Here is a 23155-nt window from a genome sequence, read left to right as displayed (position 1 = left end):
AGATCCGAGAGGATGTGTGCTTCGCAGACACCTGCTGGCCCAGAAGGCACCAAGTCACCCTCCCAGGGAACGGAGGACTCCTCCGTGGGCACTGGCTGAAGTTCCTCCCCAGCACGAGGGTATCCACTGCCCCCACACAAATCTCTTCAGGCAAACATTCCAAGAGCAGTCTGGCCTCGCCATGGCTGCCCTGGAAGACCCAGACCTTGTGCCCGGTCCACACTGCCAACTCACCAGAAGGTAAAAAGAGCCACGACACCCAAGGTCACCAGCAGCTGGATCAGCAGGATTGTATAGACCTAGGGGTCGGAGGGAGTTCTGCTCAGTTTGGGGAGCCCCATTTGTGGCCAGGGATACTTGGTCCCCCAGTGAAGCTCAGGGAGATCCCAGCTTCCCAGTGACTTAATCTCCTCTCCAGACCTGCATCCTGTACCCTCCACTCTCCTTCTTAGGGGTCACTAGAACAGACCCAGGACAAGGTGAAAGAAGAGCAAAGATGCTCCAGAGCCCACTCCCACAGGACAAGGGATCCCAAGTATCTGGAGAGAGGGTGAGACAATGAGTTTAAGCATAGCAGGGGGCAGTGGAGTGAAACCTAAGGACACACTTCCCAGCAGGTGTTGTCATCTGCGGTCACAGGAGAAGGGGAGAGGGATGGCCTCTGCAGGAATCTGCAGACAGAGGGATGGGCCAGGGTCTTCTCAAGGGACTCCCCCTACCTAACCCCTCCCCCCATCCTGGAGAGTTGGAGGAGGTGGTTACCTTTCTGATGAAGACTCGGCGAACTTTCTGGTCGTCCCAACTGAAGGTGGTGAAGAGCTCATGGTCTCCAGCCGGGAAACCATTCTCATAACTGGAGCTGCCTGGATGGACATGGGGAGGGCCATGAGGGCTCCCATACATTTAAATCATTTAAATGCTGCTCCCAATGGCCACCTGCTCAGAGCTGACTTTTGTCAAAGTGGCTATCCGGACCGGGCAAGGCTTTCTCTCTAGCCCTGTTCTCAAATGTCTCACCCCAACCCCATCCCATCCCCAGATCTCTCTCCCCACCTGCTTCTCCTATCTGCGTCCTGAGAATAAACTGTCATCTCCCCTCCCCTTCCTGCATGCTGGTTGGGGCTCCCTGCGGCCAAGCCCTGCCAAACAAATATGACCCTTTCCTCTTATGTCCCCCACTCTCCTCCCTGAACATGCTGGCTCCCTTGTGGCTAAGAACCAGAGAGGGACAGCCACTCTCCCCGGGCCACCTAGCCCATCCCAGGATCAAAGGTCCTGCCCCAGCTTGCTCTGAGGCCCTTGGGGTGAGAACTGGGAACTAGTGTGGAGGAAGGACCTGCTGGTACTCCAGCTGGGAAGCAAGGCAGGGGGAAGGTTGGAGGATGAAGAAGAGCCAGGACAGGGCAAGGAGGAGGGTATGGCTGGGGGTGAAGTTTGGGGGCCTACTCCCAGAACTCAGGACCCAGCTATCAGGCCTTGGGAAGAACATAGGATCCACAGTCAAACAGACCCACATGTGGATAACTTCCTCTAAGACTAACTAGCTGTGTGACCTTGAGCAAGTCACCAGCCATCTCTGAGTCTTTTCTACGATATAGGTCAGTGATACTCACCTCATGGGGGCAAAACTAGATGAAAGTGGAAGCCTCCGGCTCTGTGCCTGCTGGGGACTGTGCTGCCCCGCCTTTACACCCCTCAGCTCAGCTGGGCCATTCCTGAGGCTTCTGCTCTGTTCTCGTCCACTGTCATTTCAATTCCCCTATTCTCTTCCTGCAATTTCTCCACGAGCTTACCCTCCAAAGCCTCCCCTGAGCCCTCAGCCCCAATGCACATTCCTCCCTCTTACTTTTCTCCAGCCTGACTATATTTTTTCAGCCATGTGCTTTCTTGCTTCTGGGCCTCTCTGCACATCATATTCTTTCAGCCTGAACACTCATTTCCCCGTCTCTTCACCAGTGGAACTCATGTCATCCTTCAGGACTCGATGTGGATACCCCTTTGTCCAGGCAGTCTTCCCTGACTGCCGGGTAGGTTAGGCAAGCTGCCTAGGCCCCTCTCATTGCATACTTGTCTATATAGCCAGGTCTGTGAGGGCAAGTGTTGCAAATCAATGCATCCCCAGAAATTTAGCTGAGTGCTGGACACAGTGCTTGGCCCACACTTAGAAATGTTTGTCACATGTTGACTAAAATGAGCTTCCTTCCTGCCCCGACAGTTCCCTGGAAAACATTACTTAAGGCAGCTAGTCTTGGCCACCTGGAAATGGAAAATGAGGAAGGGGGAGAGAGAAGGAACACACTGCAAACCTGAGGCCTGGATATTTAATATTTACCCTTTAATATTCCACTTCTCTTTCACGTTCTGTCTACAGCCCCTGCCAAAGCCTGAATGGCCAGGCCACAGAGTGGGAGAAGAGGAGAAAGAAAGCAGTCCTGTGGGTATGGGGCAGTAAGAAGGGTTCCCACAAACACCAGACCTTCATTGGCCCTCCAGTAGGTCACGGTGGGGTAGAGCTGCTTGGCTCTGGGCCCAGGGGGTTTGTGGTAAGGGATGTGGACCATGGTGGCTGCTCCTGGTGAGTAGAGGCTCTGTCTGAGGCATTGTTCTTGAGATTGCTTCTAGAATTCTGCTGGGGAGGGTGGGAGTTGATAAGATGGGGGGGGTTTGAGGGGCTGCTGAGGGAGGCCGCAGGGGCTGAGGAAGATTTGAAGGGGGCCCTTCCTTATAGATTGTGGGGAGCTGTATGTTCCTAGCCCTGAGGCAAAGCTCCCACAAGCTGCTCATCCTAACAGAGGGGCTCCCACTGGCTGCGATCCTTGCTCTGCAAGGAGCTGGCGTTCACCAGGGTGAGTCTGCCTATGATATGCCTGGCCGTGAGGGGCTTTGAGGCTAGCATCCACACACCTTCTCCACATCATATCCTCCTGTCCCCAACAAAGGCTTGGAGAAGGGATCCTCAGACCCCTGGCCCCAGCAGCCCTGGGGTCTTCATGGGGACATGTCTCCACTAAGGTTTCAGATCAGCCCACATGGAAACACACTGCACTCCCACTCACAGGGAGCCAGCCACAGCTTAATACTGCCCCTTCCTGTGTCCACTCTCCCCACCCTTTTTATGCACCCCTTTCTTTGAGGAGAGCCTTTCTAGAATGGCCCCCGGTTTCCCCCTCCCCCTCACCCCATCCCCTCTATTTGCCCTAGCTTGATGGCTTGAAAAAAATCCCCTCTTCCCCATCCAAGAGTACTGTGACTGTAGGCATTGTGTTTCTCCCTTTTCATGGAGTCCTCCTTGACCTACCCTTGGAATAGCCCTCCAAATCCAAAGCCTTTGACTACAGAGCCTCATATAACAACCACACAATGCATCTATTTATGGGCAACTTCCTCCTACCCGGGTTTTTCATCTGGGCCCACCACTCCCCTTAATGCTCCTGTCTCCAGGAGCTTAGGGACTTACTAGGGTCCACATAGGCCCAGCTGGGGTGGAGAGGCACAGCCGAAGGGGCTGGGGGGAAGGCCCCTGCCTTCAGTCCCTCCCCAGAGGTGGCCTCCTCATAGGAGGGCGGGGCTGAGGGCACTGCTGGAGTCTCCTTCTTCTCACCATGGGCCTGCTGCTGCCCCTCCGTCCCGGGGGCCTTGTTAGCCACGGAGATCTGTGGAGTAGAGGCAGAGAGAGACAGTCACCGGGGAAAGGGAGCCTTCCAAGTCCTCCTCGCCAGCCCCTAATTTCTGGGACTTTCTCACCTGCACTAGGAAGGGTGTGGGTACAGACAAGAATCTCCCTATTTTATGCGGCATATGAAATATTATTCAGCCTTAAGAAAGAAGGAAATCCTTCATTTGTAACAACATAGGTGAATCTGGAGGATGTTATGCTAAGTGAAATAAGTCAGACACAGAAGGACAAAAACTGCATGATATCACTTATATTGGGAATCAAAAGTAGCCAAACTCAAAGAAGCACGGAGGAGAATGGTGGTTGCCAAGGGCTGGGGGTGGGGGAAATGGGACGATGTTGGTCAAAGGGCACAAAGTTTCCATTGTGCAAGATGAATAAGTTTTGGAGATCTAATGTACAGCATGGTGATTATAGTTAACAATACTGAATTGTATACTTGAAATTTGCTAAGAGGGTGGATCTTAAGAGTTCTCATCACACACAAAGGTAACTATGTGAAGTGACGGATATGTTAACTAGCTTGATTGTGGTGATCATTTCACAATATATATGTATATCAAAACATCAGGTTTTGTACCTTAAATATGTATAATTTCTATTTGTCAATTATACCCCAATAAAGCTGGGGTGGGGGGAATGACTCTCCCTTTTTATATAGATGGTTGAACTGAGCTCCGGGAGGATCAGGGTTGGCCCAGGGCACACACTGAAGCTGGAATAAAAACTGAGGAAGGAGAAATTCTTAGGAGAGCCCACCATTGGCGGTCATCGTCCCTGGGGCAGAGAATGCATCTGTATGGTTCCACTGTCTCCCTGGGGTCCAGGGAAGGGCCTGGCACAGAGCAGGCCCTCAAGAATATTATTGAATGAAAGATTCTTTGACTTAATCTTCCTGCTACCTTGCTAGTTGTATTTTGACCCCTGTTTTAAAAGGAGGGAACTGAGGCTCAGAGGGGAAGAATGACTTGCCCAAGGTCACAGAGCCACACATAGACCATTGGGCTGCAGGGCCCAGGCGCCATCCACTGGGATTGGTCTCCTTCTGTTGGGCGGGAGATGACACTAGGCAAGTGGGGGTGGGTGAGCAGGGAAACAGAGAGGGGTGGAGGGGGGAGACACGAAGAAGAATGGGGACTGGAGGAAGGGCAAGAGGTCTTTGGTAAAGGGTCCTGTTTCGGCCTTGTGTGTTGGAACCTCAGCTTCTCTCCCAAACCAGAGCAGAATCACAGGCTGTCACTGCTAGAAGGGACCTCAGGAGGCATCTAGTTCTGCCCCTTCCTTCATTTTATGGGTTAGGAAACTGAGGCCCAGAGGGAAATGTACCATGGCAGGTTGAAAACTCAAGTCTATTTATACTCAGCTCTGCTCGCTGCCCCAGAGTGTCCAGTAAGCTTTGGTGAGAGGATTGGAGCTGGGGCTGGGGGGGGCCTGAATGCCGCCATAAGTCAGGGGAGACTGCGGGGGAGGGGTGGCATGAAAACTGAACTGACAACAGAAAGACTGAACCTCAGAAAATGAATGGGAGTCAGGTCTGGCTGCAGAAAGAATGTGTTAAGCCTGAAGGGCCGCAGAGCAAGGCTGCAGAGTTCCTTCTTTACAGGGTGCTTCTAGCTGAGGCAGCCCAGAGGTGAGCGAGCACCAGATCTCTGCCTCCATGCAGCCCTAAGGACCACTGAACTGGAGGGTTCTTTTCCATCCCCAGAAAGCCTGTGAGCAAAGCTGGGGATGAGAGGGAGAGGGGGCAGGGCAATGCACTGCACTCATCCCAGGACAGGGAGCAGTGTCAGCAAAGTGACTGGGGGGAGGGGGGAATAGCGGGGGGGGGGGGGCTGCGGGGGAAGCTCTTCATTTTCACCACGGTGAACACCCTTAGGGAAGGGCCTTGCGGAGCCCAGGCCTGTGGGAATAGGGCCCTGGCTCACCGGCTGCCCTCCCACTCCCCGACCTCCTCCATCACCCAGACCAGAAGGGTCAGTCACATCCAGGAAAATCCAGTTCAGCCCACCACAACCAAGGTCCTTTGAGCCCAGACCCAGGCAATGGATTATCACCTCTGACTTCCGCCCTGTCCAGAACAGGTCCTCCTCACCAGCCCCCACCCTGCTGATCAGCCCCAGAGACTCCAGGGCCCTGCCCCCATACACACACACACACACACACACACACACACACACACACCCCGGCATTCCCAAGTGAGGTCTGCCCAACGGGAGGAGGTGGTATCACCCAATGACATCATTTTGAGGTCTCATGAGATTAAAAACAGAGAGAGGAGGGTCTGAGAGCCCAGAGAAGGATGCCATTGGCTCTGAGGCTCATCTTGGAGAAAAGAAGGGGGAGTGTGGGGGAGGTTCCTCTTCTGTTTTCTCTGCCCAATCCTTAGCACCCTCAAAACAGAGGGCCAGAGTACCCTCCCCCTTTGCCCCAGGCCCTGGTTGTTGTATAATTCCACAGGCTGTTGACATTATATAACCATACTAGGCAAGCCAAGTCTCTGCCCCAGCCCCTCCCCTCCATTTCAGGCCTAAAACTGAGAAAAAAGAGAAGACGTTTTATCTGGTCCCATCTAGTCCCATGCCCAGCCAAAACAAAAACAAAAATTAGAGCATCCTGATGCAGGGTTGCCATGGTAAATGCCTCCCCAACCCAACTACAAGGGATGTGTCCAGATGTGGGATAATGACAGGGAGTTGGGTGAGGGGTGTTTCTGTGGGGGTGCGAAAGATGAGCATAATGTGGTTGGGATTGGGATTGGACCAGAGGAGGGTGCAGGATAGGCATGGCCTCTCGGGGCTCACCCAGGTGCCCTCCACCACTCCCCCCACCACACCCCGGACACCCAGGCTGATTCCTTAAGGGAACCTAGGCACCTGTGAAGGGTCCTGAGATGCCAAAGCCCCCTGGGGTGGAAGGGAGGGGAGGTGGGCCTGTTGGGCAGGAAGAAGTCTGGACCCATTCCTTGAAATGGGCCTTTAGGTCCTCTGACTTCAACAAGGACCACAGAGGACCTTTGCACAAGCGCCAGGGGAGGATGCTTATAGTGGTCCAGAGAGTTTGCTTGGGAGGGGCCGGAGGATGGAGGATGGTGCAGGTGTGGGGGGGGGGCGGGGGGAGATGCCGATACCTTTCCTTGGGTCATGGTGCCGTGTCTCCGGGAAGGGGTCCCTGAGGCAGGGGCGGCCGCTTGGCTCACCACAGCCTGCCTGCGTCTCTTCCTTCCTCCGCGTGGGTTCTAGCAACATCCACTGCAGCCGGGCCAGGCGGACCGGAACGTACCATTACAGCGCGGGAGGAGGAGGGGGTCGGGGGCGGGCCGGCAGGCTTGCTGCGGAGGCCGCTGCGGATTTACAAGCCCAGGGGGAGGAGGCGGCCCACTGCCGCCTCCTCCGTCCCCTCCATCCGGTCCCCTCATCCCGGGACCAGGGAGCGCGCACTGCAGAGCCGCCCAAGTGGATGGGTCCGCAGGGCGGGAGGAGGCGCGGGGACTCCGTGACACCCGACCAGCTGATGCTGCCTGCCTGAAACCGGAGCTGGGTGTCAGGGCCTTATCTCTCCACCATCTCTGCTGCTGACAGGCTCTCTCCAAGCCTCAGTCTCCCCCCTCCCCGCCTCTGGATGCGGCCCCAGATTTCTGTCTCCATTTCCACCTCCCTCCTCCTCTGTTTCATCATCCATGGCAGAGTGGGGAAAGTCTCCCACGGCTTGTCTACCCTCCCTGGCTTCTAACAGGGCCCCTGGGCCCTAAGTTCCTATGGGCCTTTGGGCAAGCCATGTGGGCACCTCTCTTGCTTCCATGTTCCAGCCCGTGTAATGGGAGCAATGGGCCCCGCCCCACCTTGTCACTGAGGCCTGGTGTGGGAGGATGCTGCTGCTGGTTTTTTCAACCCTGCTGGACCATTTGACCAGACCTTTCCAGAAAGACCTCTAGTTCTGTCTCAAAGCCTCTCCAACCTCCATCCCCACCCCCAAACTGCTCCCTTTCTGCCTCCACTCTCAGCCTCGATCACCCCACCTCCATCTTCCCCCCATTCTGGAGCCCGTCCCATCCCCTTTCCCAGGCTTGTCCTCGGGAATCGGCCGTCACGAGGCCCTGTTTTCTAAAGCTGACGCAGTGCCGCTGTGGAGTTTGCAATCTCAAGAGCTGGGCTGGATTCCCAATTTAATCACCAGTCACTGGCCTTGTGACTTTGACAAGGCCTTAATGTCTCTGAGCTGCAGCATCTCCTACTGAAAGGAGGAGCTCTGTCCATCCCAGATGGACTGTAAGACACGCAGGGTATGGCAGGGGAAGCACACTGAAGACCACAGGGTGCTGTCAGTATGTGAGTTATTATGAACTGAGCAATCTCCTACTGGAGTGTCTTGGGCTGCCCCAGGGTGAGGACTCAGAGATCTGCCTAAAAGGATCTGAACCTCATAGGATTGGATGGGAAACCAAGACCAGATGCAGGGGTGGCCGCTGACCTTCTGCTTCTCTGTCACCTCCCAGCTAGACCCACTTAAAGATGGTGAGAAAGCAGGGCCTTGGGTGGGCAAGTAGATTACTGAATCTTGATTCCAACTCAGCTCACTCTTTGTGCCCCACCCCCCATAGCTACCAACTGCCCACATGCTTACTTATGCGCCTGGGCCTCCCTGTCTAGAGGGTCTCTCAGCCCTCAAAACCCCGAGCCCCCACCCCCATCCTCCTCTCTGTCCCCTCACTGGCCTCCCCGGCACTTCTCCCAACCCCTTCCTCCTGCAAACTGTTGTCATAGGTCCCCACCCCCACCCCCACACCACTGCGGCCCAAGAGCTGCCTGGTCCACCGCTTCCCTCTCTGAATCTGTTTTCTGGAGTGGTTTCCTTCTCCTGTCTGACAGCTCAAGTGCCTCCTCCTCCAGGAAGCCCCCTTGTTCCCTGGTCCAGCTTAGATGTTTCTTCTGTAGTTTCATAGTACCTGTCACATGGCACTGTGGAGTTTCTTTGTCTGTCTCTCTGGTAGAGTCTAAGAGATCCTGTCTAGCGGTTTTTATGTCAGCAGGACTGAGTACTACTCTGCTAGGCATGCGGAATGTGCTCAATAAATCCTCACCGTGACTCTTACCCAGACATATGGTGTTACACAGAGCCTAAATTTATGTGGGCCTGAATTTATTTGTGACTCTCGCTTGCTCCTTCTCTCCCCGTTTACTCCATTCCTGCCACACAGGCCTCTTGGCTGTTCTTTGACGGGCTAAGCATGCTTTTAGCTCAGGGCCTTTGCACTTGCTATGTCCTCTGCCTGGAACATCTACAGATTGCTGCATGGCTCACTCCGTCACTTACTTCATGGCTCTGCTCAGTCATTACCTTATTGGGGAGGCCTTCCTGATCCTATGTAAGTAGTAATGCTGCCAATGTCCCCCCACCCAGCTCATTGGACAGTCTCTTCTTTGACCCAGCTTTATTTTTCCTTCCTTGGCACCTCTGACACATACCTTTTGTTTAGATTTTTGCTTTCTCTTTGTCTCTCTCGCTCTCGTTCTACTAGAACGTCAGCTGTATGAAAGGAGGCACTTTGATGGGTCTGTGCCCAGGGGTTAATATACTACCTGGCATGGATGTACCAGCTGTCTATGAATGTTTGGATGAGCAAAGTACAATATACAAAGTCCCTATATTCGTCAGACATTTTGACATTGTCAGTGCTGTGATGTTTCTCAGATGTGGGACTCTATCTTGTGTCATTTATGTGTCCCCATTTCATGGTCTTTGGCCAATACCTGGAGTTGAGGATGTTTGTTTCACACGCCTCTGGCCTCGGGAGGCAGTAAGGTGTGGTGTTAAGGGCACGGACTCCAAAGTCAGGCGGCCTGGGTTCCCATCCCAGCTTCTCTACTTGAAAGCTGTATGACTCGAACAAGTCAGTGCCGCTCTCAGAGCCTCAGTTTCCTCATCTGTGAAATGGGAAATAGCGATCGTACTGACTTCCCAAGATTATAGAGGGGATTAAGTCATAATATAGAGAGAGCGCTTCACATGGTACCCAGCACCTGATAAGCTCTCAGTGTCAGCTGTTAGCATGAGCCTTAAGGGTTCCACAAATGTTGTTTAAAGATTTTATTTTTTTAATTTATTTGACAGAGAGAGGGAGCACAAGCAGGAGCAGCAGGGAGAGGGAGAGGGAGAAGCAGGCTCCCCACAGAACAGGGGGAGCCTGATGTGGGGCTCGATCCCGGGACCCTGAGATCATGACCTGAGCCCAAGGCAGACGCTTAACCAACCGAGCCACCCAGGCGCCCCACAAATGTTGTTTAATGAAATAATTAATTTCCACCCTCATAAGGCAGCTCAGTCCCACGTGTGTCGTGCCTACCTCCGTGTGACACATTGTGGTAGAAGCTTTGGTGGCTCAAGGAGGACTCTGACATGCAGCCTTTCTTCGAGGAGGAAAGGTCTATTCAGAGCTCACCCCTGTGCAGTGCTGGGGCGGGAGCAGGCGTGAGCAGGCCCACCAGAGAGGGGTACCTGAGGGGAGCCAAGGACAGGGAGGGGTTCCCCAGGGGAGCGGGGAGCTTATTGGGGTCACATCCCTGAATCCCTAGCCCAGGGAATGGGTTTTATCCTGTTAGCATGAGAAGTGGGGGTGGGGGGGAACTTTCAAGGGTTTCTGAGCAGGGGAACAGCAGGTCCGAAATCACACTTTAGAAGGACCAAACTGCCGCAGCAATTTTTGTTATTAAAGCGTTTTTTCTTCAACAAGAAGGGAAAAAGGATCAGTCTGGGAGCAACGTGGGGAGGGCCTGAAGGAGGGCAAGACTGAGGTGCAGTAAGGAGCTTGCAGACTCTGTGAGCTCTCATGACAGCCCGGAGCCCAGACTTCAGAGCAGGCTGCCCCAGCTCAAATCTGTAGAATGAAACCTGCGAGTTAGGATGGGTAAAGCACTTAGAGCAGAGCCAGGCACTTAACAAGTACTCCATGCATATATGATCATTCAAAAATCAGACAAATGATCCAGTGGCAAAAAAGCTGGAGAGAGGCAGACGGCTGGGGGCAGGATTGATGAGGCTGGATGTGGGATAAAGGGAGAAGGGGGTTCAGAAGAGATGGGGCTTGGAGGCTGAGGCCCTGGGAGAATGGTGCCATTAGTAAAAGGAAGGAAGGAGCTGATGTGTTTGGGTGGGGTGGTTGAGTTTGTGGTGCCCATGGGACATGTAGGTAGACATGTCCCGTAGGCCGTTAGCTAGAGGCTCCTGGTGCCCAGAAGAGAGGTCCAGGCAGAGCCTTACAGAGCTCAGGGGGCACCCTGCATTGTATTCTAGGGGGATGCCACGTCCCTTCCCGCCCTGGAGCCCAACTCTGGGGCCTCATCAAGTTGAGCAGTGCGGCAGCCGGGACTGGGCTGGATTTGGAGGTTTGGGACTCCTTGGTCATTAGCTGAATAGTGGCTGAATCAGAGTACGTGACGATATCCTGCACGGTGAGGGCAAGGAGAGAAGAGGGGGAGAGCAGGCCCAGAGCAGCACCTGGAGGTGATGGTGGGGAGTCGGAAGGAAGTTCTTCCCTCTCCCCAAAACCCCCTCACTGTCTCCAAAGGCCAGGCCAAGGTGAGAGGGAGACCAGCAGGCAGTGCTGTCAGGCTGTCTCTCAGGGTAGGGGAAGGGGTGGGCCCCTGCGCTTCCTCTCCCTTCCTCTCAGGCCAATGCAAGGCTGCCCCTCCCCTCCCCTCGCTCTACTCTGCTCACCAGTCAGCTCCGTTTGCTGCAAGCGCAGGGAGGGGAAGGGGTGAAGGTGTGGACAGAGGCGAGGCTTCTCGTTTTACAGCCATAGCAGCAAAGGGCCAAAGAGGGTGTGTGACTAACTCAAAGTTACAGGACGTGTTGGGGGCCAAGCCAAGATGAGAAGTGTCTGTGACCCCAGCTCTGGGACCCTCAGGCCAAGTATTTCAGTGACAACACTTATGCGGGGTGTAGGGGGGCTTTGGAGGTTCTCGGGCTCCCTAGGTGGGCAAAAGCAGAATTACCCAGGCACCTCTTCCCACATCCTCACCCATAACCAGCCCCTCCAAACCGGCAATAGCCCCTGCCCCCCAGGGATGGAGAGAGAGAACCAGAGGTGGCAGAGGCGGGCGGGCGTATGAGGCTGCTGAGGAGGAAGGGCAGAGGCAGGGGCTAGAGCCCAGGTCGCTCACAGCAGGCAGGTTTCTCAGGCTGGGCTGTAAGAGCTGGACGTCCGGGTGAGCTCAGGCTCCAGGGCACCCTCCTGGCTTTACCTGAGCCTCAGCTGTGGCTGCCCCCGCACCCACCCCCGACAAATTTCAAAGCCTGTCATTGCCCTGCAAGTCCCTGGCCCCCTGCCCCTCTCACTGCTATCCGAACAGGCCCTTCCTCCCTCCTTCTCCAGCAGCCCAGCAGCGAAGAAGCGGACCTCCTATCCTGGCCAGCCGTAGCCTGGTCGTACAACTCCCCTGTGCTGGGGTTTCCGTTCCTGCCTCCCGACCCCCCTTCCCCATGACACACTGCCTCCCCAGATACGGTTGCCAAAGCACAGAGGCAGGAGACCTTTGGCAAGCATCAACACCCTGATGCAGGGATTGCTTACAGGTGTGAAACCACATTCCTGTCCCTCTCTTCCCCACCTCCCAACCCCTGGGCTTTCGCTGATTCCTGGGACGGTCATGCGTTCTATTATGATCAGGTGTTGTGCCATATGATTTCTATATGTGCCTTTCTGCTTCTCCACCGAATGGAAAGCTCCTTAAATGTAGGACTGTGTATCTCCATCCTTCCAGCCCCCACTCCTCTTCCACCTGGTAGAGCTCCATGATAAAACAGGTTTTGGAATTAGGTCTATCTGGGTGCAGATTTTGACCTTACCACTTAGGCAAGTCATTAAACCCCTCCAAGCTTAGTTTCTTCGTCTGTAAAATGGATATTCACTAATGAATTCACTCATTCAGCCCATACTCATTGAGGGCCTGCTACATCTCAGGCGATCATGTATATACAGCAACTAACACAAAGGACACAAGTCCCTGCCCTGCTGGGCTTGCTTTTTTGTGGGGGTGTTAGCACCTGTCTCAAAGGGTGACCGGGGGGGGGCTCGATGAGCTCACTTAGGAACGAGCTCAGCGCAGCGCCTGACACGATAGGCCCGGCAGATGAGAGCTGTTGTTGTGAACACCCACGCAGAGCCCCTTTTCGAGAACTTACTCTGTGCCAGCTCTGTGCTGGGTGCTAGAGACCAAGATGTGGAGCAGCCATCCACCTCCTCAGGGACCTTGCGGTCTAATGCCCCTAATGTGTGTTGAATCGACGCTACCTCATCATTGCTCAGAAGCTTATAACCAGCACCAGCCTGTATTGCAAACGACAAAGACCCCTAGAAGTCTAGAGTGTTGGGTGTAGCACAGAGGGCTGTTTATTCCCCGGTGCCTTTCAGACTAAGTCGTACATGATTGGTGTGCTTTGGGGAGGTTCAGAGAAAGGAGTGGTTTATTTGGTCAGGGGATCAGAAGGGATTTGGGGGAGGTGGCTTTTTGAACTGCATCTGGAAGAAAAGAATAGGATTCCACAGAAAGAGGCAGTGGTGGTGAGAGAGGAAAGGAGGCCCTTCAGGGGACCAGAATGGCACACAAATCAAGGCTTGGAGGAAGGAAAACAGGAGGCACCAATTTTGTGCTTAATCCCAAGGTGGCTTAGCCCAGGGTGAGGATGGAGGTTGATCCAGGCAAGGCAGCTGTATTCACAAGCACAGGAGGCAACCGTCCAAGAGGTGGGGTTTGAGGGACCCCCCTTCCTAGCCTTCTACCTTAGCCAAGACTGCACCAGGCTCAGGATTTCACCATTAGAAATTCATTCCCTTGAGCAAGCATCAGCTTCCAGGAGGTCCCTGACAGAAGCAAACCAGCCCCAGAGGAGTAACACAGAATTTTGGTTCCAGGCGGAGGAAGGAGTAGTGGGGAAAAGAGCTCTGGGAGCAGTGGGGAGCGCAGCAATGACAGGAATAGCTAACATTTATGCACTGTTTCCTTCAGGCCTGACAACAGAGGGAGGTCCCCTTAGCGTCTCCCTCCGACAGCCGAGGAAACGGAGACTCAGGACGGCACGTGACTTGCCCAAGGTCTCCCACAGCTGCGGGTCAGAAGGCAGACCCCGAAGCCGGCTGAATGGGGTTAATGGCAGTGGCTTCACGGAGCCGCGAGGCCTCCAGGATGAAAGCGAACCCCTCCCCAGCAGGGTGACGTGTTGTAGATACTTCACACACACCGTGTCCCTTCCCGACTCCTCAGCGGAAAGCTCCATTTCACAAGCCAGGAGCCTTGTAAATATTTCAGTGGTGTCTGTGGGGTTGAGGCCGTGAAGCCCGTTCTCCGCAGCACTTGTGACAGTGAGGTCTGCGACATGTCTCAGGCCTGTTACGAGTGATCAGCCTCGTGTTAAAAAAAAAAGACCTTTTCCCAGAACAGTTGAAAGCCACTGGCATGAGACAGATCTGCAGACTTCTTCAGGAAAGAGGCCAGGACGTGAACCAGCAGAGGGTTTCCTCTTACCAAAGAGGCCTGAGGGCCGTGCGTGGGCTCCCCACACCCCCAGCCCGTAACCTGGGCCAGGCAAGGGCTCTGTCCCACTAGGGGTCCCGGGATGACTGCAGGGAGCCCAGGAAAGAAAACAAGCGAGACAGACTGAGTCCCTACGGCAGGGGCTGAAGCTAGAACTGAGGGCAAGTTGGCCCCAGGTCAGTGCCTTTGAATTCTTTTTTTTTTTTTAATGTTTCATTGTGATAAGAACATATAACATGAAATGTATCCACTTACATTTTTAAGTACCCAATACGATATTGTTCACTCTAGGCATGATGCTGTACAGCAGATCTCCAGAACTTACTCATCTTGCACTGAAACTTTATACTCATTAAATAACAACTCTCCATTTCCTCCTCCCCCCAACCCCCAGCAACCACCATTTGACTCTCTGTTTCTATGAATTTGACTACTTTCGATACCTCATGAAACTGGAATCAGGCAGCATTTCTCCTTTCCTGGCTGGCTTATTTCACTTGATATAATGTCCTCAAGTTTCACCCATGTTGTTGCAAATGGCAGGATTTCCTCCCTTTTGAAGGCTGAGTACTAATCCACGATGTATACCACATCTTTATCCATTCTTCCATCTATGGACATTGACTTTGTCTCTGCATCTTGGCTATTGTGAAAAATGCTCAATGGACGCAAGAGTTTAATATCTCTTTGAGACCCTTTTGCTTCCTTAATTAACTCTATTTCAAGACATTTTATTCCCTTTGATGTTATTGTAAATGAGATTGTCTTCTTAATTTCCTTTTCAGATACTTTGTTGTTAGTGTATAGAAAAGCAACTGGTTTGCATGTTGATTTTGTATCCCATAACTTTATTGAATTCCTTTATTAGTTCTGATGGGGTTTTCTGCTCTTTGGGGGTTTTCTTCATATGAGATCATGTCATCTGCAAGCTGACAATTTTACATCTCTCTTTCCAGTTTGGATGACTTTTATTCCTTTTCCTTGCTAATTGTTCTGGCTAAGACTTCCAGTACCATGTTGAATAGAAGCAGTGAGACTGGGCATCCTTGCCTTGTTCCTGATCTTAGCGGAAAAGCTTTCAGTGTTTCAACATTGAATATGATATTAGGAATGAGATTTTCATATCTTGCCTTTATTATGTTGAGATAATTTCCCTCTATGCCTAGTTTGTTGAGAGTTTTTATCATGAAAAGATGCTGAATTTTGTCAAATGCATCTATTGAGATGATGATCATGTGATTTTTTAAAATCTTTCATTCTGTTAATGTGGTGTATCACATTAATTGATTTTTGTATGTTGAATCATCTTTGCATCCCCAGGATAAATCCCACTTTTAACGTGTTGAATTAGGTTTGCTAGTATTTTGTTAAGGACTTTAGCTTCTATGTTCATCAGGGATATTGGCCTGTGGTTTTCTTCTCTCGTAATATCTTTGTCTGGCTTTGATATCAGAGTAATGCTGGCATGATAAAATGAATTTGGAAGTGTTCCTTTCTCTTCACTTTTTGGGAAGAGTTTGACAAGGAGTAGAGTTAATTCTTCTTTAAAAGTTTGGTAGAATTCACCAGTGAAGCCATATAGTCCTGGGCTTTTCTTTGCTGGGAGTTTTTGTTGTTGTTTTGTTTTGTTTGTTTGTTTGTTTTAAGAGAGAAAGTGGGGAGGGTGCGGGGGGGCAGAGGGAGAGAGAGAATCTTTTTTTTTTTTTTAAGATTTTATTTATTTATTTGACACAGAGAGACAGAAAGCACAAGTAGGCAGAGAGGCAGGCAGAGGGAGAGGGAGAAGCAGGCTCTCCACTGAGCAGGGAGCCCGATGTGGGGCTCGATCCCAGGACTCCGGGATCACGATCCGAGCCGAAGGCAGCCGCTCAACCGACTGAGCCACCCAGGCGCCCCAGGAGAGAGAGAATCTTAAGTAGGCTCCACACCCAGCACAGAACCCAACTTGGGGCTCCATCTCATGACCCTGAGATCATGACCTGCGCCTAAATCAAGAGTTGGACACTTAACTGACCAAGCCACCCAGGCGCCCCTTTTGGGAGGTTTTTGATTACTGATTCAATCTCCTTATGAGTTATAGTCTATTCAGATTTTCTATTTATTCATGATTCAGTCTTGGAAGGTTGTGCGTTTCTAGGAATTTATCCATTTCTTCTAGGCTATCCAGCATTTTTGGCATTGGGGGACTTTGAATTCTGACATGCTCACAACTTACCCAGGTTGGACCCAAGTGGCTAAAGCACGTAACATACCCAGGAACAGGGAGAGGAGAGGAAGGGAGGTGTATGACCCAAGGTTCACACCAGGGACAATGTGAACTCTCAAGGTGTGTCCCTGGCACCTGTGGATTTTGTGATATATTGGGTGATGGAAGTCAGGGAGCAGAGTAGCTTGGGTGGTCACCACGAAAAAGGAACAGCAGGACTCTGTTGAGCCCTAAGGCGTCCAGTCCAGTCGGAGCCCTTCGGGCTCTAGCTTGCATCAATCATCCATTTCACAACAGCTAGAGAGGCCCTGCTGAGAGGCAGACACTGAGGCAGGCCCTGTGGTGATGCAGGGCTCTATCCCAGGACCCTGGGATCACAACCTGAGCCGAAGGCAGATGCTTAACGACTGAGCCACCCAGGCACCCATAAATAAATAAAATCTTAAGAAAATATGTAGGTATACTTTCTTCTGGTCTTTTTTCCATGTTACACTGCTTTCTTTTCTCCCTTGATTTTTTTTTTTTTTTAAGATTTTATTTATTTATCTGAGAGAGAGAATGGGAGACAGAGAACATGAGAGGGGGAGGATCAGAGGGAGAAGCAGACTCCCCGCCGAGCAGGGAGCCCAATGCGGGACTCGATCCCGGGACTCTAGGATCATGACCTGAGCCGAAGGCAGTCGCTTAACCAACTGAGCCACCCAGGCGCCCTCTCCCTTGATTTTGTAGCTTCAGCACTTCCAAGGCAACATGTTCGTAGACACGGTTGGAGGAAGGAGTGGAAAGGCATGAGGGGCCTCAGATTGGTTAATGGGCCACACCCTTGGCCCAGCCTCAGCCCATTTTCCTGCCTGGCAGGAAATGGGAAAAGCCTGCTGGGGCTGTGTTCTGGGCAGGAATGCGAGGCTATAGCTACACTTCTTCCCGGCAAGGAGACAGAGCTTGTTTCTTGGGTAATGGAGTTGAGTTTCCAGCTCCAAAATTAAGTCGGGCAGACCAAATCCCAAAACCGATCTTCTAGATCCATGCCGTCCAGTATCGTAAACCACTAGCCACCTGGGGCTGCCGAGCACTTAGTATGTGAACAGTCAAAACAGAGATGTACCCTAAGTGTAAAATACACACTGGATTTCCAAGAGAGTATGAAAAGCTAACAACGAAAACTGTCTCCTTCGTAATTTTTTTATATTGACTACATGTTGAAGTGATCATATTTTGGGTATATTGGGTTCAATAAAATATATTAAAATTAATTCCACTTGTTCTTTTTGCTTTTTTTCATGCAGGTATGAGAACAATTTAAATCACAGACATGACTCGCACTTGTGTCTCCTATTTTTCTGTTGAACTATGCTGATCTAGACCGAGCTGTTCTATCTTCCTTCCTCTTCTAAGGGAAAGCCCACGGGGAGGTATGTGGTGTGGCGGGAGGGAGCCTCGCAGAGGGATTGTGACCCACCCAGAGAGGCCGCGGGCAGACGGCTTGCCAAGCCCCATGGGGCTCCCCGGGGCTCCTGGGGAGAAGGGAGTGTGGAGCAGGTATTCTGTCTGTCACCCTCCTATTTCTCCGTTCCTGGGTCGGCCTCCCTAGCCGACTTTGAGCTTCCCTAGAGAAAGAAAATCTTGTTTGATTCACCCTTATATCCTCAGTGCCAAGCACCGTGCCTGCCGTAGACTAAGCACTGGAAAGCATGCACTGAATTAATGAAGGAGGGGAGGGAGAGGACGGGGAGAGATGAGAACTGTGCTGAGATGGGGCCGGCCTGCCTGCGTGGCCACAGCACTCAGAATATTTGGAGATTTTAATCCTCCAGGGCTTTAGACTGTCATCTCCAGAGAGCCGGGAGACCAAACTCTTCTATACCTCTCAGTGGTGGGGAGACGACTGGGAACGGGCAGTGAGGACACCGGAATGTCATCCTCTCCTGCCTCCTTCCCCCTCTCGGAGGGGCAGATTCTGCCCATTGCCGCCGTCGGCCTGCTAGCTCGGGCCTGGTCCTCCCCACAGGCACGTACACCTGGGCGAGGGCTCATCGGGCCTTCGCACACCCAGGCCGGGATGGGGAAGGCTGCTGTGGCAGCCTGGGGAAGGAGGAAATGTTCCACTATTCCTGCCTGGCTCCGCCCTTGCCCAATTCAAGGGTCAGAGACTCTCAGGAGCACTCTTCTCACACACCTCCACTCTCGAGGTGGGGTTCTCCTGGCAGGTTCCCACAGTGCCCGCCCCTCCTGCCTGGCAGAAGGCAACGTACGGATGCAGGAGGGTCAGGGAGTGCCTGTGAATTTGGGAAGCACCCCGGAGGAGCTCCAAGGGTCGGATGGTTAGGACTGCATGCTGAGGCCTCCAGCAGAACGTAAGCACCAGGGCTCTGGAGCTGGAATGCCTGGGCTCAGATCTCAGGTTCTCCACTTGCTGTGTGTGACCTGAACTAGTTAACTAACCTCTTTAGACCTTAGCGTCCTTACCTCTAAAATGGGCACAATACAGGTTTCCTGCCCTTACGATGGTTCCGAGATTCAATGACTGAGAACCAATCGAGGGCCTAGCACTGTGCCTGGCACATGGCCGACACCGTGTTTACAAACCCTCGCTCCACGGCTGGGGACGTGAAGCCCCGAGAGGAGTAATAACTAAGACTCAGTTATAAAGACGAAAAAATATATTTTTTATCATTTGGGTTTTTTTCTTTTAGCTTTTATTATGGAAGATTGCAACCATATAAAAATGGAAAGAATAATATAGTAAACTCCTACGTACTCATTACCCCACTTCCATGATTATCAACGCCTGGCCCACGGAGTCTCATCTACAGCCCTGCCCTACCCCGGGGTTCTTCTGAAGCAAATCTCAGCTATCACATCATTTCATCTATAAATATTTCAGAATGTATCTCTAAGAGATAAGGACTTAAAAGTAGTTCTACTGTCATTCTTACACCTAAAAAATTTAACGACAGTGTGTCAATGTCATCAAATATCTGATCGTTCAAATTCTCCTGTTGTCTCATTTCAGAAAGAATCTGCTTAAATTGGGGTTCCAAATACAGTCTATATAATGCACATGATTGATGTTACTCCAGTCTTTTTTAAATGACAGGTACTCCTTTTTCTCTTTTTCCCCCCCTTGCACTAAATTTATTCGTTGAAGAAACCAGGTCATTTGTCTGGGAGAGTTTCCCACAGTCTGGAGTTCGCTTTGTATCTCTCTCCGTAGAAACTTGATGCGATTCAGGTTCAACATCTGGGACAATTACTCCACACGTGGTGGTGTGTTTTTCTATCAAGAGATACGCATTGTAAGCAGCCGTTGATAATCAACGCTCAGATCCATGATTTCTTTAGGGGTTGCAAAACAGTGATAGTCTGTAATTCCTCCTGCGTCTGCTAGCCGAAACACCTTTACTAAGAGAAACCTCCCTTGGGGCACCTGGGTGGCTCAGGATTCCCCAATCCCAGAATACCCTAGAAGCTTAAAAAAGAAAATACAGGGGCGTCTGGGTGGCTCAGTCGTTAGGTGTCTGCCTTCGGCTCAGGTCATGATCCCCTGGTCCTGTGATTGAGCCCCACATCGGGCCCCCTTTCTGTCAAATAAATAAAAAAATCTTGGGGAAAAAAAAGAGAGAGAAACCTCCCTCTCTCAACTACTTCGTTAACCTGAGTTAACTTTTGTAAACTATACAGGAAAAGCAGGTCAGGGCTTGATTCTTTTCCCTTTCTTTACGGTTTTCAAAATAATGAGTTACTTTTCTTAACATCTCCAAAAGTGATCCATTTTTTAAAGATCATAATCGCATGGATTTAAATATATTTGGAGGGCTTCAACTCATTGTCACTATAGCTAGCATATACTTTTTAATTGTTTTCTGGCTTAAGTTTATTGAATGAAGGCAATAAAAATAAGGGGCAACATGGGAAAGCCAAGAGAACTCTGACCTTGGAGCCGAACAGCCTGGGGTGGAAATCTTAGCTCTACCACTTACAAGTTTGGTGACCTCGGTCAAGTTACTTAATTAATTTCTCTTTTCTTCTATCTCTTCATCCCCCAAATAGAGAAGCAGTTAATAATAACTAACATTTATTGAGTGCTTGCCATCTTCCAAGCATTGTGCTAAGTACTTTAAAGACATGATGACATTTCATCTTCATATCAGCTCAGTGAGGTAGGAGCTATTCTTATCCCCATCTCAGAGAGGAGGAAGACACTGAAGCAGAGTGGTTGAGCGGTTTGTCAAGGTTACACAGTTAGAGGAGTGCCTGGGTGTCTTAGTCGGTTAAGCGGCTGCCTTCGGCTCAGGTCATGATCCGGGGGTCCTGGGATCAAGCCTCACATCGGGCTCCTTGCTCAGTGGGGAGTCTGCTTCTACCTCTCCCTCTGCAGCTCCCCCTGCTTGTGCTCTCTCACTCTTCTCTCTTGCTGTCAAATAAATAAAAAATCTTTTTAAAAAAAGTTTATACCCCTGGAAAGTGGTAGAGCAGGGACTTGAACCCAGGGCATTTTGGTGCCAAAGCATGCTGTCATCCAGTGGTTATTGTGGAGATTTGAGATGATGATGATGATCATTCATCATATGCCTACTACATGCCAGGCATCATGCCAGATACTTGGCCTGACTCCACCAAAGCCCAGGCTTTTAGCTAGCACCCTATTTTCACAGTATGGCCTGTAGTTGCATAATTAGTGAGAATTATCAGTGGTTGTAGAAGTAACCCCCATTAGAGTGAGGGATTGGGCAAGGAGGTAACCAGGAAAAAGGCAGGCTCAGACAGGTTAGAAGTTCAGGGCAGGTTCCAGAGCTCGAGCAGGGCTGTCCTTGGCTCTTGGCACTTCCCCTCAAAAACGGAGGACAGTCACTTGGGGGAGGGTGCAAATCTACTGCAGCTGTGGTCTCTCCCTCCCCGGGCTTCCCTCACCTGCTGAGATGGAGATCTCTTCTCCAAGAATGCAGCTGTCCTTGGCCAGTTCTATTTACACTGCCATTATGGCTCTCATCCTAATTGCCTTATTCATCAGTAAGGGCAGGAAAGTTCCCTCTGCTTTCCCAAAGACTTCCCTCGGGTAGCCTTTGAGGATAGGCCAGGACCTCCTGGGCTGGTGGGGAGGGCAGAGATCCTGGGCGCAGCTGGGATACAGGAGGTATTGAAAAGCACACTCCGAGCAGCAATATTAGCTCTCATTTCCTGAGCACTTGCCGTGTGCCAGGCAGGGGTCAGGCCCCGTATTATCTCAGTTCATCCTTACGGTGCCCCGAAGAGGTGGGTCTTGTTATTATCTCTATTTTGCAGATGAGCAAACCAATGCTAAGAGAGGTTAAGAAACTTAGCCCGAGGTCACTCAGGTGGCAGAGCCAGGAGTCTAACCCAGACCGCCAAACTCCACCTCGGGTATAGGGAGACAAGGAAGCAGGTGATGCAAAGGGGGGGGGGGGGGGCATTCCCAGCAGGAAGAATGGTCTGTGCAAAGGTGTGGAGGCATGAAAGGGTATAGCCTATTCAGGGTGGTGACTAACTCTGGCCAGAGTGAAGGGTGTGTAGGGAGGAGTGGCAGCACATGGATTTGGGGGTTGGGAGGTGCTGGGTAGAAGAACCTCAGCTTTCAGGAGTGCAACTTTGTTCTCGAAGGTTGGGGGGCCATGGGAGGCGTTGAGCAAGAAGGCTGATGCATGATAACTTGGGTTTGTATGATGATCTGTGGTTTGCCAGGAACTACCAGAGGTACATGTCACATGGAAGCCTCACGTGGATCCTGGAAGTTAGCCCATTTTACAGATTAGCAAACAGACTTGGAATGGTTATGGGATATGCTCAGGCCACAAAGCAATTAATGACGGGCCCCAAGCCCAGTGCTCCAGACACCATAGGAGTTTACTCCCCAAATCAGGGCATAATGAAAGAAAGAGGCAGGGGCATCCTTCAGGTCCTGATTCCTCCAGCCCTGCTCCTGCTCAGTCCTATTGGGGAGTGCGAGATGAAGATCAAATGGGTTGATGCCTAGGTCCCAGGCATCTCTGCTTACAAAGACTACCACAGTAAGTAATAAGAACCAATTCACTGAATTCCAACTATGTGCTAGTTTAGTTGGGTTAGGAGAAAGCTAGACAGAGATCAATACCACCAGGGACTCTGATAATTAATATTCTGACCTGAGGGCCCCCACACTGGATTAGGAGGTGCCCAGATCTGCCTGAAGAGTTAGAAAGGACCCCAGTGGGAGAGAATTGCCAGAATGCTGGCTTGGGCCCTAACTATGCCCTTCTGGGGGCCTGCCTTGCTAAGTGAGGGGACCGCAGGAGAGAAGGGGCTTTTATATTAGAAGCCTTAGCAAGCATTTCAAGCTCACTCAGAAGGTCCAGGGAAAGGACTCTGATTGGGGTATTTCATTTTGTTTGTTTGTTTGTTTTTTAGATTTTATTTATTTATTTGTTAGAGAGACAGAGAGAGCACAAGCAGGGGGAACGGCAGGCAGGGGGAGAAGCAGGCTCCCCGTTGAGCAAGGAGCCTGATGCAGGACTCGATCCCAGGACCCTGGGATCATAACTGATTGAGCCACCCAGGCATCCCTGATTGGGGTATCTTAATGAGTTCCATGGGAAACTCCAAAATAGAAACAACTAGATTATCAAGGTCCCTTCCAGATCCAGTTCAAGTTCAATACAACACACATTTATCGAGCACCCACTATGCCAGGTGCTATTCCGTAGGTTGGGGATACAGTAGTCAACAAAACAACAAGATAAATAAGTAAAATTT

At 51.4% G+C, this 23155-nt stretch overlaps 1 protein-coding gene and 1 long non-coding RNA gene across 4 annotated transcripts in view; one reads left to right on the top strand and one right to left on the bottom strand.

Annotated features, from left to right (window-relative positions):
• FAIM2 (Fas apoptotic inhibitory molecule 2) overlaps positions 1-6993 on the bottom strand; it is a 32021-nt gene extending 25028 nt beyond the window's left edge. The window contains exons 1-4 of the mRNA XM_064591277.1: positions 6804-6993; positions 3458-3653; positions 763-863; positions 235-299 (exon numbers count right to left, since the gene is read on the bottom strand). Of these exons, the coding sequence (XP_064447347.1) occupies positions 235-299; positions 763-863; positions 3458-3653; positions 6804-6818 (377 nt within the window). The 5' untranslated portion in view covers positions 6819-6993. The remainder of the gene's footprint in view (positions 1-234; positions 300-762; positions 864-3457; positions 3654-6803) is intronic.
• Positions 1-20588, top strand: part of LOC135364429 (uncharacterized) — a 77178-nt gene extending 56590 nt beyond the window's left edge. For 2 of the 3 annotated variants that reach the window (XR_010411523.1, XR_010411526.1), the window contains exons 4-5: positions 13678-14378; positions 19102-20588. This is a non-coding gene — a long non-coding RNA (uncharacterized LOC135364429). Of the gene's footprint in view, positions 1-13677; positions 14379-17694; positions 18281-19101 lie in introns of those variants that run through there. The other variant, XR_010411524.1, reaches the window with a different exon arrangement.
• The last annotated feature ends 2567 nt before the right edge of the window (positions 20589-23155 follow it).

The sequence above is a fragment of the Mirounga angustirostris genome, unplaced genomic scaffold (assembly GCF_029215605.1).
Source record: "Mirounga angustirostris isolate CCGP_5_RB_7025 unplaced genomic scaffold, mMirAng1.0.hap1 SCAF_5, whole genome shotgun sequence".
Classification (NCBI taxonomy): domain Eukaryota; kingdom Metazoa; phylum Chordata; class Mammalia; order Carnivora; family Phocidae; genus Mirounga; species Mirounga angustirostris.
Note: the sequence above shows the minus strand (reverse complement) of the source record. Positions and strands in the feature narration are given on the sequence as shown.